Source organism: Sesamum indicum, linkage group LG2, assembly GCF_000512975.1.
Source record: "Sesamum indicum cultivar Zhongzhi No. 13 linkage group LG2, S_indicum_v1.0, whole genome shotgun sequence".
Taxonomy (NCBI): Eukaryota; Viridiplantae; Streptophyta; class Magnoliopsida; order Lamiales; family Pedaliaceae; genus Sesamum; species Sesamum indicum.
In genome coordinates, this window is record NC_026146.1 from 16,005,547 (window position 1) to 16,019,256 (window position 13,710).

A 13,710-nucleotide genomic window follows, 5' to 3' on the forward strand; every position below is an offset into this window, starting at 1 on the left:
ATTTGAAAAATTATAACTAACTTGGCCATCTAACCAATACCCCCTACAATAGGATGTCATTAGGAGTATTTATTAGATGATTATTAATATTATGGAATATTTATAATTTTTCAATGAAAATGTAATTGTAATTACGATAAATTTCAAGACAATCTGATATAATCTACCCTTTTTGTTAAAGGTAGCCCATTTTATTCTCTAGCTTAAACTTATGGTACTTGAATTTACATATAATGTTTTGGTTTTACAACTATTTGAACAGTTCCATCAAGTAACTATTATGAATTGTAATTGACAAGATCTTTGGACAATCATAGAAAATAAACATTCATCAGCCAATGATCACAAAATGGGCTTGCAGAACTGCGTAGTTTCCATTGCTTGGGAATTAATCCTCAGAACTTCAAGCATAGGTTTTTAGCGGCTTCCTACGGTACCAGGTGGTCTGCACACAAGATTTCATCTATGTCACTTGTTTTAGGGCAGAGTTGAAATGTGCATCATCCAAATATACGGTTGAGTGTGGCAGCCAAGCGGACTCCACCCTGCGCCAGCCGCAGATTCACAACTGGTACACGGGACAGAAAGTAGTCATCTGCAGATGACATGAAGTCCAAGTTATCTTATCTTACAATTATTACAAGCGACGGACTAATGGATTCCTTAGTTAGGAAAGGATCATCTGCGGAAAAACGGAAATGTACCATTAAGAACTGAACCTTCTTCCACTCCTTTATATGCCCAGTCGCAGGCTGCTTTAATACCTTCAGATGCATATCTATAGGACAATAGTTGTATAATCTAAGTAATATATCTATTCATTTGTGGAATATAGTTTTTTGAAACAAAATTGTCAACCCGTTCCGTGTGTCTAAACTTACACATCTGGACAAGCTGTCTTAGCGCAGGCCTCCCACGCCTTTGCTTGTTTAGACCATACAGTCTACCAAGTGTTGAAAAATGAGCATTCATTATTATGAGCTGGGATGTAAGAACATAAAAACATGGAAATGGATGTTAGTTTCTATGACGGAAGATAGGGAAAAATAAGGTACCGTTATGTTCTTCTGGAGCGTATCAATCAGTTCCTCGACATTAGAATCATAAAACCTCTTTTCTGCTGTCTCAATAATATTGCTGTCCCATACCTGTGTAGAATTTGGATTCCAGTTTCTATATGAAACACCAGTTTGTTTATTGCATAGGTTGTATTATACTACAAAAGTAACTCACATGATGAAGAACTTCTTTTCTCCTATACCAACGGACATCAATCGTGTTTGCTCCCCTGTCTGAAGTAAATCCTACATGCAGAGGCTGCATACCAGAATCCGAATATTTCTGTCAGTCTGCTGCTTATATTTCACTTCACATATATAAGGTCACGCCCATAAAACCCCTGTCAATGTGAACTAGTAATACTAAACCTGATGAATGTCTCCAATGAAATGAGATAAGAAGAGAAGCGCTTCCGTAAGATTATCTGACAACAACATCGTTATTTCACATCAGACAAGTAAACGAATAATTGAAAATAAAAAATTGAAGTGATCGAATAAACATTGGCAAGATTAGTTAAAATGAAGTTGATCATAACTAAGAAGATGTTGAGATAAAGATATATTTCAGCAGAAATGAAATTGAAAATCTAACAGAATTACACTCGGAAGCAGAATTGCCGTTGCCATAGCTCAGAAGCTGAGTTGTGTAGTTGTTGATTGCCCCTGCTACGCACCTGTCTTCTATGCCATCTTCATCTTTGCAATCCCCTGCGCATATATATATATAAACAAAGATTATCTTAACCTCTGTAAAACTTCATTTTTTCCTCAAGAATCTATCTCAACATCATAAAAGGTACTAGAAAGTTTAGAAAATTTTGTTTCTGAAACATAAAAGCAAAAATTTTTGCTCACTCTTGTACTGATATGTGCAGAGGTTGTCTGGAGTATTGATGTAATGAAGAGGTGAAGACCAGTGATAACGGAACTTGACTCGATCAGCCCACGAACACAAGCTTCCAAGATCATTATCGGCGTAGGCTGGAAGAAGTTGCGATACAGCATCTGCCGCCGACTTACTCAACCTCGGCTGCAATAAAAAACGAGTATCATTAGTGGAAACACCCTTTTTCATGAACATGAGACCTAGTAAAAGTAGAGACCAAATGGTTAAGACAGGAACCTGTGCGAGTCTGCATATAATGAGATGCCCATCGATGCCCCAACCATAGGCAACAGGAATACAACAGAGTACAAGAACTAGGAATGCTATCCGGAAGTTGTGCAATCCCATCTTCTTTTCTGCAATGAAAATGTGACAATGTAATGAAGCAGCTATATAGTAAAGCATAAACCAAAATGTTTAATGACATGGGATAGTGTGAACTGTGTGAGACTCCAGTTTGGGAGAGTGTGAACTGTGTGAAAATCCAGTTTGATTTGTTTCCAAAAGGGTACCTTTCTCTGGTATTTTTTTCTTTATGGGATAGTCTGGACAGTGACAACCGTATAATTGGGGAAATAAAATGTAACTGAACGCTTTATATGTCAATTTATTACGGTTTTTTTTTACTAAAATATCTGGAACGAGTTATGAAAAAGTGCTAAAAAAGGCCAGTTTTTTTTTAACTTTTAGTGAAAAGGTATCTTGTTGCATTAGACGTGCCGGGAAAGGGAATGAAGATGTAACGGTTTTAGAGAATTAATGTCGTAATCCCATGATTGGAGCTGATTATTTGATGTTTGATTTACGGCAAAAGAAACTGAATATACATAATAATAATGGTTATATACTTGCAAGCTGTACAAAGATTTGTTAACTTCAATTCAAATTTCCAACTTAGAAGTGTTTGATATGACAAAATATCCTTCCGGGGAATACTGAACGAATTTTCTAAGGCATCTGTTGCATCTCTATTCCTATTTACATATATGTAGGCATGTGTATAGATTTTTTCTTAGATAAAATTGATAATGTAATCTTTATCCTCGTGGAACGAATATGTAAAATGAAATAACATATGCAATATGAAATTCACTCCGGGAGAATACGCATTGGAGAGGTTCAATGAGTTTTTAGCTGTTGGTATACTTTGTAAGTAATTCCAAGTCGATAAGTATTTCTTTCTTTTCAGAAACATGTTTCTTGAAGTCTTGGACGAGTGGAAGTATTATAGGATGGAGAAAAAGCATTGTTTTGATGCGACCTGTATCCTCATTACATGAAAGAAACGTGAAATCAACTGCGGGAGCATTTCTGTTACATCTTGAGATCGTATGTGCCCGAGACAACCATTTATTTTCAAAGGAGGAACACAAATTTCAACAGTAATAGCATCTCATAATTCTGCAACAAAAATCAGGAACCAAATTTCGGAACCAGCTTCTGTTGTCTGTCTGTATGGAAGTGGTTAGGTCTCAAGAACATTCTGCAGCGGGCTCATGTAAGTATCCGATTAAGAGTTGCCGCGAGACGTATCCCTGCTTGTGCTAGTCGCATTTCCACGACAGGTAACCGCGTCTGATAGTATTCGTCTGCAAGAACATTGCATCTTTGTTTGAAGAATATCATATATAAAAACAATTAAACTGAATTAATGTAGTAGAAGAACCACCTTTGAGAACTGAACCAGGGTGCACCCCCTTGTAAGCCCATTGACAAGCCGCTTTAATACTCTCGGCTGCATACCTGAAATTTAGACATGATTATTTATAAACGTCAGGTTTTAGTTCAAGGTTCAAATTTGTTGAATAACATACATATTCGGGCATGTTTTCTGATGACCACCGCAGGTCTCCCATGCATTAACTTGATTTGCCCATTTGCTCTGTCAAACAAAAGTACACATAGGATTATGCTAATATAGCATTTGACAGCTTTTAAATGATACTACAAACCTTTATTTTCAGTTGAATGTTCCTGACCAACTGGTCTACATTTGATGGGTTGAATCCTCCTTCATCTCTCTTGATTACATCAGTGTCCCAGACCTGCAATATGGCATAAACGATATATAAAAGTTGGATGGTTTTCCACACTAAGGTTGTAAGAAGGGACGGGCACAAAATCTACATTTTGACGTTCTTACCTGGTGCAGGACTCTTCTTGTGTTGAACCAAGTCACTTTAATTCTGTTTCCTCCCATATCTGTGGCAAATCCAACATGCAATGGCTGCATACAAATTCATTCTCAATCTTGATTAACTGAAATTAATAATCAGGTATAATTATCCATCAGTAGAATACCTGATGAATGTCTCCTAGGAAATGGGACAGGAACAGAAGTGCTTCTGTGAGATTATCTGGGAATGTTGTAATGTACATAACAAGCATCAGAACACACAGAAATGATGAGTAACATTCTTAATCCTGATCAAATAAAAAGATATATATATCTACATCTGGGCTTTTTATTGCGGTAGCTCAGAAGCTGGGTAGTGTAATTGTTGATTGCTCCCGTCAGGCACCTGCCCTTTGCTCCATTTCTACCATTGCAATCCCCTGTAAATTCTAACATTAATGCAGCATTTTACATCAAACCATAATGAAAACGAGTAAACCTTTCTTTTTGTAAGAAAAAAACCACAACCTGGTATACATAAACCTATGGCACAATCAAGAGACTCAACTGGTATAATTGTAGGTGCAAACATCATCAGGGGTGTTGACAAAATGAAGGTCGGAAGACCAGCGATACCGAAACTTGATTCTGTCAGCCCACGGGCACAACCGTCCTAGATCATCATGTGCAGAAGCCGGCAGCAGTTTTTTTACAGCTTCTGCTGCAATGCTGCTCAGGCGTGCCTGTCACGTGTTAGAATATATACATATATGATTTTGTCATGCAAGACGATTTGCGGGATGAAGATTAAGGATGAAAGGGCTAGCAGAAATCAAGAAAGAAGATAGAGAAACAAGCCTGAGCTATTCTGCAAATGGCTATATGGCCATCATATCCCCAACCATACGCAAATGGAATTATTACAATTACAAGTGACAATGGCAATAGCAAATCTAGGAGTGTAACAGTTCTCATAATTCTTTATTAATCCTATATCATCAGTAGTGTTGTGTGCGCGTATGTGTGTGTGTGTGTTTTATCAAGAATTACTGAAATGCTTTAAGTGAATATATATATATGGTTGGATAAACTATAGACTATCGGAGTTTTAACAGTTCGGAAAGAATAAAGTTAATTTGTTTTTAATAAAGTATTCCTTGGTAAGAATTTTGGATGGGATGGATGATGATCATACTGATAAGGAGGGAAAATTACAATTAATTATGATATTCAACTACATAATGAGGTTAAAGTTGAATATCATACTACTATTACCTTTTTAACTTCTCTAAGCTTTATATTACGTTTTTTGGGCCTGAAAAGTCGACAAACACCAAATTTATAGGGCGGAGGTAGGACGAAAATTTAAGAAGAAATATGACAAGTCTTGTCGGAAATATGTGAGGACAACAGCCCAATATATGTATGAAGCTCGGGACTAAATGTGTCCTAATGAGGTCCTAATAAATTACTGAGTAATATACATTTACATTAATTACAAGTCTAAATATGCAAAGCTTAATTGTTTCCATCAAAAGGAGAGGAGGAAAAAAAAAAAGAGGAACTTATTATATTTTATGTCACATAGTATAACTCAACATGTCAACGATTCACCAAAGAAGTTTCATTTAAAAGAACTAATACTACAACAAAATATAACATTAATGATAATTTTAAAGTTATCACTTAAAATATTACTAAGTAACGATTTTGTCACTATATAATTATAAGAGAAAAATTCGTACACAAAATTATTACTGCAGATAATTAAGTGATACATTTATAATGACAGCATCAATATAATGATAATAATTATTTGTTGTCGGTGAATCATCATTATTTGTGCCATTAATGATCTCTCGTGATGATTTTTGTCACCAACTTTTGCTAAAAACAACTTTTACAAAATAATAGTCACTATTAAAATTATAAAAATTTATTATTGTGACATAATAAATAACGTTGTCACTTAATATATACATATAATTAACGATGATATTAAATTGCAGCTTAATATTTTTTGTCTCTGTTTTCCTCTTTGCTGTGTAATATATCCATCATTCCATAGCAGACTATGAGAAATATAAGAAGCTATAAATTACTAAAAAAATAGATAATTCAAACTAAACTCAATTTGTAATATGAGGATAAACATATCACTGCTCGTGCCAACTTAATAACTAATTAAAAAAATTGAAGACAACATATGAATAATCATAGCACCTTATAGAATCATAAAAACTAAAAAAAATATCTGGAATAATAACTTGCAAAATTGCAAATTTACCAAAAAAGAAAAAAATCTCAAAAAACATTAACCAGACAGCCGTATTACTGATGGTGCAGAAACAATAAAATTCGAAAAAAAATAATTGGAAAGCTCATATCTAATTCTCATAAAATTCAGTATTGGCCACAATAGTTTAGTTTTTAATGAATTTCCACAATAGAATTTATCGATATTTTTTAAAACAAAAAAACAATTCAAAGAAGAATTGTAATTTACACCAACATGCCTTGAAACATGTTAAATTCGTACTAACTCGAAAAATATGATATACATTCCAAATATACCTGTCATATTTGCTAGTAATAGGGTAACATTATTGGTTCATTGGTTCAAGTAAGCAATTATTTAACATTAAGATAAGAGGGTCGAGATCAGATTAAATTTTTATTTTAAATTTTATTGTATTTTTTTATTTTATTTAATATTCATGCATTAAGTGTATAAAGATGACACTATACATTTTATTTAAATAAAAATTACCCACATAATATGTATATATTAAATAAAATAGAAGATAAAATATAATTTAAAAAAAAAAAAACATTCGGAATGGGATGGCCCAAAATTGGACAAATGTTAAAAACCAAGTTAGCTTATCCATGAGGGCCTTTGTGCTGTAATATGTCTTTTCATTTCTTTCCAGAAACAGGAACCTATATATCTATCTATACACATGCTTCAAAAACCAGCCCTATGCCCTTTTCTATCCCCACCTGCGCATATCATGTGATTATTATTCCTTTCCGTCAGACTTACAAACTTTTGGCCCCCCTACGCTCATAACAATGATTTCAAGCTCGACCCCCCATCACTCAAATACAAGATTAATCAAATTCTGCACACAATTAAATAAATAAAGATTAAAAAAAAAAAAAGAAAGAAAGAAAGCTATATCCAGCCAAATAAGTAAGTCCACAGGTTTATAATAATATTTAGAAATATTAATAAGGATATAATAGTTATTTTCATTATGCATGTCCTTCATACGATAAACATCTTGCTAAAAGGTAACGTTGTCCATATAAATTTTGTGAATATCATTAGAACAATTTTTTTACGAGAGTTACTATTCAATTTTATTAGACTTTACCTATTTGACACCCCTCTTTTTTTTGAGTTGATTGGACTATTAAAGACCTGTCGATCAACGAGACTTTTTAATATTTATCATGTTTTTCTCACATTGTGACTCAAATTCCATCTAATAACACAAACAAAGAATCTGGACTAAGGATTTCATCATCAAATTGAAAATCACAATATCCATCGTCTCAATATTCAAAGGTTTCTTTATTATTATTATTATTATTTTCATTTTCCCAGAAAAAGAAGTTTGCACACGAGATAAGGGAAACCGATGCAGAGTGGCGAGTGGCCATATTAAACACGAGCAGAATCTATCGACTCTTTAGTCATACATGAGCTGTTGGGCTTATAAATACCTAAAGTTTTTTTAGTGATCCCACCCTATGATTGGGACTCAATATGTCCATTATTTCCTGTATCTATATGCATTGCACCTCAATGATAGTTCTCCTCTGTCGATGAAGCTGATCGTCAATCATTCCAAGTCGGTATTCCGAACAAAAAGACACCGACAAAATACTCGGATTTTCTAATGAACAATTTTTTATGAAATTAAGTTCTGTCCTAAGGATCAGGTTCCCCGATCGAATTTTCTAGAGTAAATTCTACTGCATTTTGTATCATAATTAGTAAATACACGTTGCATTTATATAGATTAGTTGTTTATTTATTTGAAGAAAAATTTATACTCGTAATATGTATATGTTAAATACGTTCACAAAATAGTAAGAATTTGAAGTAAAAATCCAATCTGGTCGGGTCCCCACTCCAAAAGAAAAAGAGAATTTGAGTACAAAGATCGTCTCTGAAAGTTGTTCTCGGTGTTAATATGGAAACTGGTCCTTTTCGGAGGGGGGGCCGGAATGGGATCACAGCTTCCTGAGATGGACGGAACTTTTACCCCCACCACGACACTATAATGAGAAATTTGACCATCACCATGCACTTCCCAATCGACATGTCGATGATTTAATGCAGTTCGGATTTTTCAAATTTAAAATTATCTTTTATTTTGTTATTTGTATAAAAATTTTAAATATGTTTAGATATATTGTAATGTTGAATTATAAAGTTGAGTTACTTACATAAAATCTATTTATGGCTAACCCATTATTGGATCCTGATTGACAAAAAAAAATATTCATTTCAGTAAATTTATCGAGATTATGATCCAAAATGGTCATCGTGAAGTTATCAATTCCGGAATATCAAATATGTCAAGTTCAATCTTGTTTGAATCAAGTGGTACAGGCTAGCCACTTTCAATGTAAAATACACTCGTATAAAATAACGAGCTCTACGTGTTTAGTGAAAATCAAACTCACGACTATATTGAAGTGAAAAATTAGATATTTAACGACTAGGTCATTGTGCTAGTTATACATTTATATATATATATATATATATATATATATGTATTGTGTGTACAAAAGTACGTATAAATAGATATGTATATATATGAAGTAGATCAATATAAGTAGAAATATTAATTTGAGATAAATAATTGATGAAACTGAATTTAGTATGTTCATTTGTTGGAGTGTTACGGTTTTGCACTGTATAGTGCATGGTTTAGTGAGACAACATGCTGCACCGGGCAGTCCTAGTTTAAATCGAGCTTTAATTTAGCCGATTACGAGATAATCAGATGAAACTAAAGTTATTATTATTTATGTATGTACTCTTAAGAAATAATTCATTTCAAGACATTTATTGTTTGATGAAATAGTCTCTGTGTCTGTGATTACTAACCACTTGTAATATCACTTAAACAAATACAATATATTAGTGATGTCAAAAATAAATAGTTATAGTGATAGTCATTAATGATCATGATTACATAACGGTTGTTGACTGTGATTCTTGTGAGTGTGGTTAAAATATTTGTCATGAATATTTAAAGATCATAGCAAAAACATTTATTATGACAAATAGTCATCATAAAAATAATTTTCATGATGGATAATTTAAGTTTTTTACTTGGTTTTTATTTAATCATGATTAATAATAATTATTTATCACGATTTTAATTAGTCCATACCCAATAAAATTATAGTCAATAGATCATAAATGAAAATTTGAGATACATACATACATATTTAGATGATCCGAACCATTAATAATTAATTATGATTGTCAAATCTATTTCATCCAATAGGGTATTCTGCTCTGGGAAGGCAATCTCATCGAAGGAGATAAGATTTGGACAACATTAAATGGTCCCCTTCCTAACACAAACCTTAAAGAAATATAACCGAAACATCATCCCACATCATGCATGGGCCGGCGGTTAATATAATTAAGCCTTAGTTTTTTTTACACAATATAAACCCTAAAACTTATCCATTAACACTCACTTTAATTACCTCATGGATCCATCGTTTCAGCTAAATTATGTAATTTGATTAACACAACTTCATTAGTTTAATATTCAGCACAATAGTTGAGGAGGTGATATATATAAAGCCATGGAAGCTTCCCACATAGTAAGAGTTCTAGCATCAATGGTTTATGATCATGTCTTTCATGTATAAATCTATACCCTCAACTTCAAGTGCTTTGATTTGGTTGAGAGTTCAAAAAGGCGACAATCCAAGATTAAGTTTTTCATAACGAGATTTACAATAACGCTGCTAAATATATGGCTGTCTAACCTAATTGAATTTGGTCGAATTTGAACTAATTATGTATCAAGTGCAATTATTTGTTGGTCTGCAATTTAGAAAAATGATCAATCACATGAAAAGTATATTACATTTATTTTGTAATTAATTTGATTCGATTTGAATAAGGATTTTACAAAGTTGTAATTACAAACAATGAGGAGGCTTTGTTTATATGGTAAAGTTGAAGTTTGAGATTATGGTTGTTAATTTTACATTTTACCAGAATTCGACATAAAAAAATGGAAGGAATGTGTTGTTGTGGGAGTAATTTTGATGTGACGAGGAGGAGAAGAGGGTTTGCTGACAAAAGCATGAAAATAAGGCATGTTGGTGGGACAGAGCAGCAGGGAACACACAAACACTATAGCATCAGGGACCACTCTTCCTTCCTGCTCTGATTTATTTATTTATGTCTCAAACCACATTCACTCCACCTGCTCTGTCTCAGCTACTGTGGATTGGAGCACCTACCCTAAATCTTCCCAATCTCACTCAATTTTTCTTTTCAACATCATTACAACAATTTTTACACTTATATATGCAAAAACATTATATTAATATTTTATTATGTAAATCAAGAAATAATTGAGTTATGTTCAAAACATAAATGATTATTTCCTACTTTTATAAATAATGAAAGTAACTTAAAATTCATAAACAAAATCAATACTATTTACTGTGGTTAGACGAAAGTTAAATTTAACTATGACTACTTATCTGCTATGATTTTAGTTAGGGTAAATTACAACGGCCTCCCCTGTGATTTGACATAATTATGAATATCACCTCATTATTTGAAAAATTACAAGTACATCTGATATTTGGTAAAATTATGTAACTTTTAGATGGAGGTATAAACTTGTCAACTTTGCCCTTATTGTATTTTTTATTTTTCAAAAAAAATAAAAAAATTTAAAAACTCGAATGGGATGGATCGAAAAATTTTAAAAATTATCTACTTAGTCCATAAAAAATTAAAAAAAATTAAAAATAAATTAAACTATAATTCTTAATCCACAAGAACATTTTGATCAATTCACCACAAAAAAAAAGGATAAAAAAACCTAATGAATTGGGCTAATTATTAGACGAACGTTAAAATTAAGTAGGTATTGATAATTTTCAAACAACAAGGAGGTATTTATAATTATGTCAAACCTCAGAGGAGGTAGTAGTAATTTACTCTTTTAGTTATAATCAAAATTTTTACCATGATTTTTTACTATAATTATTATTTTATTATTACTTACAGAAACATGGTTAATAACATTATGCGATTATGATTAATTAATATTTACCGTGGTCTTCTTACATATAATTATGGTAATTTAGTGTGAGAAATTATTAGAGTAACTTATATCTAATTTTGGTCAGGCACGCTTAAGAACTGCGTTTTTCTTGAAGTACTAGAAATTTGTGCAACATGGGCATGCAAAAAGCATAATAGTGTTTGATTGCGGAGAAAGAAGAAAAAATAAAATAGCTAAACTTAACAAAAAGTATCTGCATAGGGGCTCAAAATAATAGAATTTCAATACGAATATCAACTCTCCCAGTGACGATGCGTGCATATATATTATCTCATAATTCATATCAAATTTAAAACAAATAGTCGTTAAAAGCACCTGGGATTAATCTTCTGCCGCAATTTAAATTTCTGATAATGCATCTACTTCTTGTCGAGTGATTGATCATCTTCTTACATGCACATCCAATATGTTCGATGGTAAAAACAAATATTTCTTTCACATTTTTGAATTTATGGAGATTTTTTTAATCGGCTTCCCGATCATGATAATTATAGTTATTAAAATTTTTTAAGGTTTACGAGATACTATATATCGTCAATTTGTAATAAAGAAAAAAATAGAGTGCGAAAAGAAGGAAGTTTTCGCTAATATTCCAATTGTCCAAACCAAATCAGTAGTTGGTAATGGTCTTGCCACAAAAACAAAAGGTAAACCTTGTACCACTGTAGCAGCAGACAACAGTTTTTGTCAAACTTATTATTCCTTTCCCCTCTTCTCATTTCGTCTTCACAACACCAAAATTCTAAGACTCATTCCTTAATTTCCCCAATCCTCGAAAACACACCAAATAACTCTTACCTCCCTTCTTGTTTATTTAGCAGAAATAATTCAAAAACGAAGAAAATAATATATTTTAACCCCAAAATTGGTCGCCCCTCCACCACTATATTTATATATATTATCCCAAATATAACCCCAACACCACCCTTAAAAAAAAAAACCCAATTATCTGAAATTTTTACACCAGAAAAAAGGGAAATTTTCTTCTTCTTTTTTTTTTAAAAAAAAATAAATCTAACAAACAAGAGAGAGGGGAGTGGAAATGGAATTGGAATTGTTCTTTGTTGAAGAAGAGGTGGATATGGCTGGAAAACCTACTCCATCAAGAACCGCTTCACAATCTTCACGCTCGGTTCCACCACCTGTCTTTCCCATATATCCGCCACCCTCCTCCCCCCGCCCATCGCCGCCCTCAACGACTCCGTCGCCTCCACCCTCTTTAACTCCCATCCGGCCGCCTCCCTCAGCCGTAGGATCTTCCCCAGCTGCCTCTTAGCTAGCTGACACGTGTTGTCCTTGATGGCCCTCACGGCCTCCTCGTACGCCATCTTTTTCTCCACGTCATCCTCACTCCTCCAATCCTCCCCTTGTTCATTCTGAAACCTCTTCAAGTATCTCTGGAACTCTGGCACTCCGATCGCCTTCTTCAACCCGCATTGACTCGCCGACCCCGACACGGGATTTGCGAAATACTCTGCTAACTCCTCGAACATCCCCGAGTCGAGCATCTCGTCGACGCGTTTCACCAAGTATTGATTTAGTACTGGCGGGGAGACGTCTACCCAGATGAAACAACAGCTGTATCTCAGCTCTTTACAGAAAACTGAGTCTGTCTCCGAGTTCGACTCGCTGAACACGTCTATCTCCGGGTTGAATTTCTTAGCCAATAACGCGTAGATGAAGGAGTTCGAACCCCCCACGATAAAGGGTATTTTACGGCGAGAGAGAATCTGTGAAATGGTTAAGGAAGCAGAAGAGCGGAAGTCGGAGGGGGTGAACTCGGGATGAGACTCAGACGAGTCGAACTCGCCGAGGAGATGATGGGGGACGTTCTTGCGGTCGGGCAATGGGATTTTGTTGGTGGTGATGTCAAGGCCACGGTAGACTTGGATTTTGTCAGAGTTGATAATTTCGGATGAAGGGAAGAATCTAGAGGCTAAGTCGACGGAGAGTTTGGACTTTCCGCAGCCGGTAGGGCCCATTATGACGACGATTTTCTTTTGGCGGCGTGCGGAGGCGGAGGCGGAGGTGGTGGTGGTGGTGGACGCCATTCGGGCCCACCTGGAGGAGGCGGTTGTGGTGGTGGACGCCATTCGGGCCCACCTGGAGGAGGATTTATTTGAAAAGGAGAGGGAGAGAAGGGCGTTGTGGTTTCTGTAAGGAAGGTGATGAGTTGTTGGAAAGCCTGATAATCTTCTCATAAGGAAAAAAGAAAGAGAACAAGTATATAGATTTATATATGTACGTACGTATTAGAGAGAGATAGAGAGAGATGTATATATAGGAGAGAGAAGT

At 34.2% G+C, this 13,710-nt stretch overlaps 3 protein-coding genes across 3 annotated transcripts; all 3 read right to left on the reverse strand.

The window, feature by feature from the left end:
• LOC105156375 (endonuclease 2) lies at positions 155 to 2,349 on the reverse strand. The gene is made up of 9 exons (XM_011072489.2): positions 2,185 to 2,349; positions 1,917 to 2,091; positions 1,662 to 1,769; positions 1,428 to 1,483; positions 1,234 to 1,317; positions 1,056 to 1,148; positions 882 to 943; positions 705 to 778; positions 155 to 595 (listed from the first exon to the last, which is right to left on the reverse strand). Exons 1-9 carry the CDS (start codon positions 2,293 to 2,295, stop codon positions 501 to 503), a joined length of 858 nt encoding a protein of 285 aa, XP_011070791.1. The 5' UTR covers positions 2,296 to 2,349; the 3' UTR covers positions 155 to 500.
• On the reverse strand, positions 3,230 to 5,038 carry LOC105156735 (endonuclease 2-like). Its single transcript, XM_011072953.1, has 9 exons — positions 4,922 to 5,038; positions 4,632 to 4,806; positions 4,402 to 4,503; positions 4,249 to 4,304; positions 4,091 to 4,174; positions 3,900 to 3,992; positions 3,762 to 3,829; positions 3,617 to 3,690; positions 3,230 to 3,536 (listed from the first exon to the last, which is right to left on the reverse strand). Exons 1-9 carry the CDS (start codon positions 5,036 to 5,038, stop codon positions 3,442 to 3,444), a joined length of 864 nt encoding a protein of 287 aa, XP_011071255.1. The 3' UTR covers positions 3,230 to 3,441.
• LOC105156376 (adenylate isopentenyltransferase-like) lies at positions 11,978 to 13,479 on the reverse strand. Its single transcript, XM_011072490.2, has one exon. The coding sequence runs from the start codon at positions 13,464 to 13,466 to the stop codon at positions 12,510 to 12,512; it is 957 nt and encodes a 318-aa protein (XP_011070792.1). The 5' UTR covers positions 13,467 to 13,479; the 3' UTR covers positions 11,978 to 12,509.

Bases quoted from the DNA above. Each gene is read 5' to 3' on its own strand.
- LOC105156735 (XM_011072953.1), bottom strand. From the start codon at position 5,038: ATGAGAACTGTTACACTCCTAGATTTGCTATTGCCATTGTCACTTGTA. The intron at 4,175-4,248 runs GTATTCTACTGA...ATTTGTATGCAG, and splicing joins TCCTAGGAGACATTCATCAG to CCATTGCATGTTGGATTTGC. The intron at 3,537-3,616 runs GTGGTTCTTCTA...ATGTTCTTGCAG, and splicing joins CCCTGGTTCAGTTCTCAAAG to ACGAATACTATCAGACGCGG.
- LOC105156376 (XM_011072490.2), bottom strand. From the start codon at position 13,466: ATGGCGTCCACCACCACCACCACCTCCGCCTCCGCCTCCGCACGCCGC.
- LOC105156375 (XM_011072489.2), bottom strand. From the start codon at position 2,295: ATGGGATTGCACAACTTCCGGATAGCATTCCTAGTTCTTGTACTCTGT. The intron at 1,770-1,916 runs GTGAGCAAAAAT...ATATATGCGCAG, and splicing joins CTGCACATATCAGTACAAGA to GGGATTGCAAAGATGAAGAT. The intron at 779-881 runs GTAAGTTTAGAC...ATTGTCCTATAG, and splicing joins AAGACAGCTTGTCCAGATGT to ATATGCATCTGAAGGTATTA.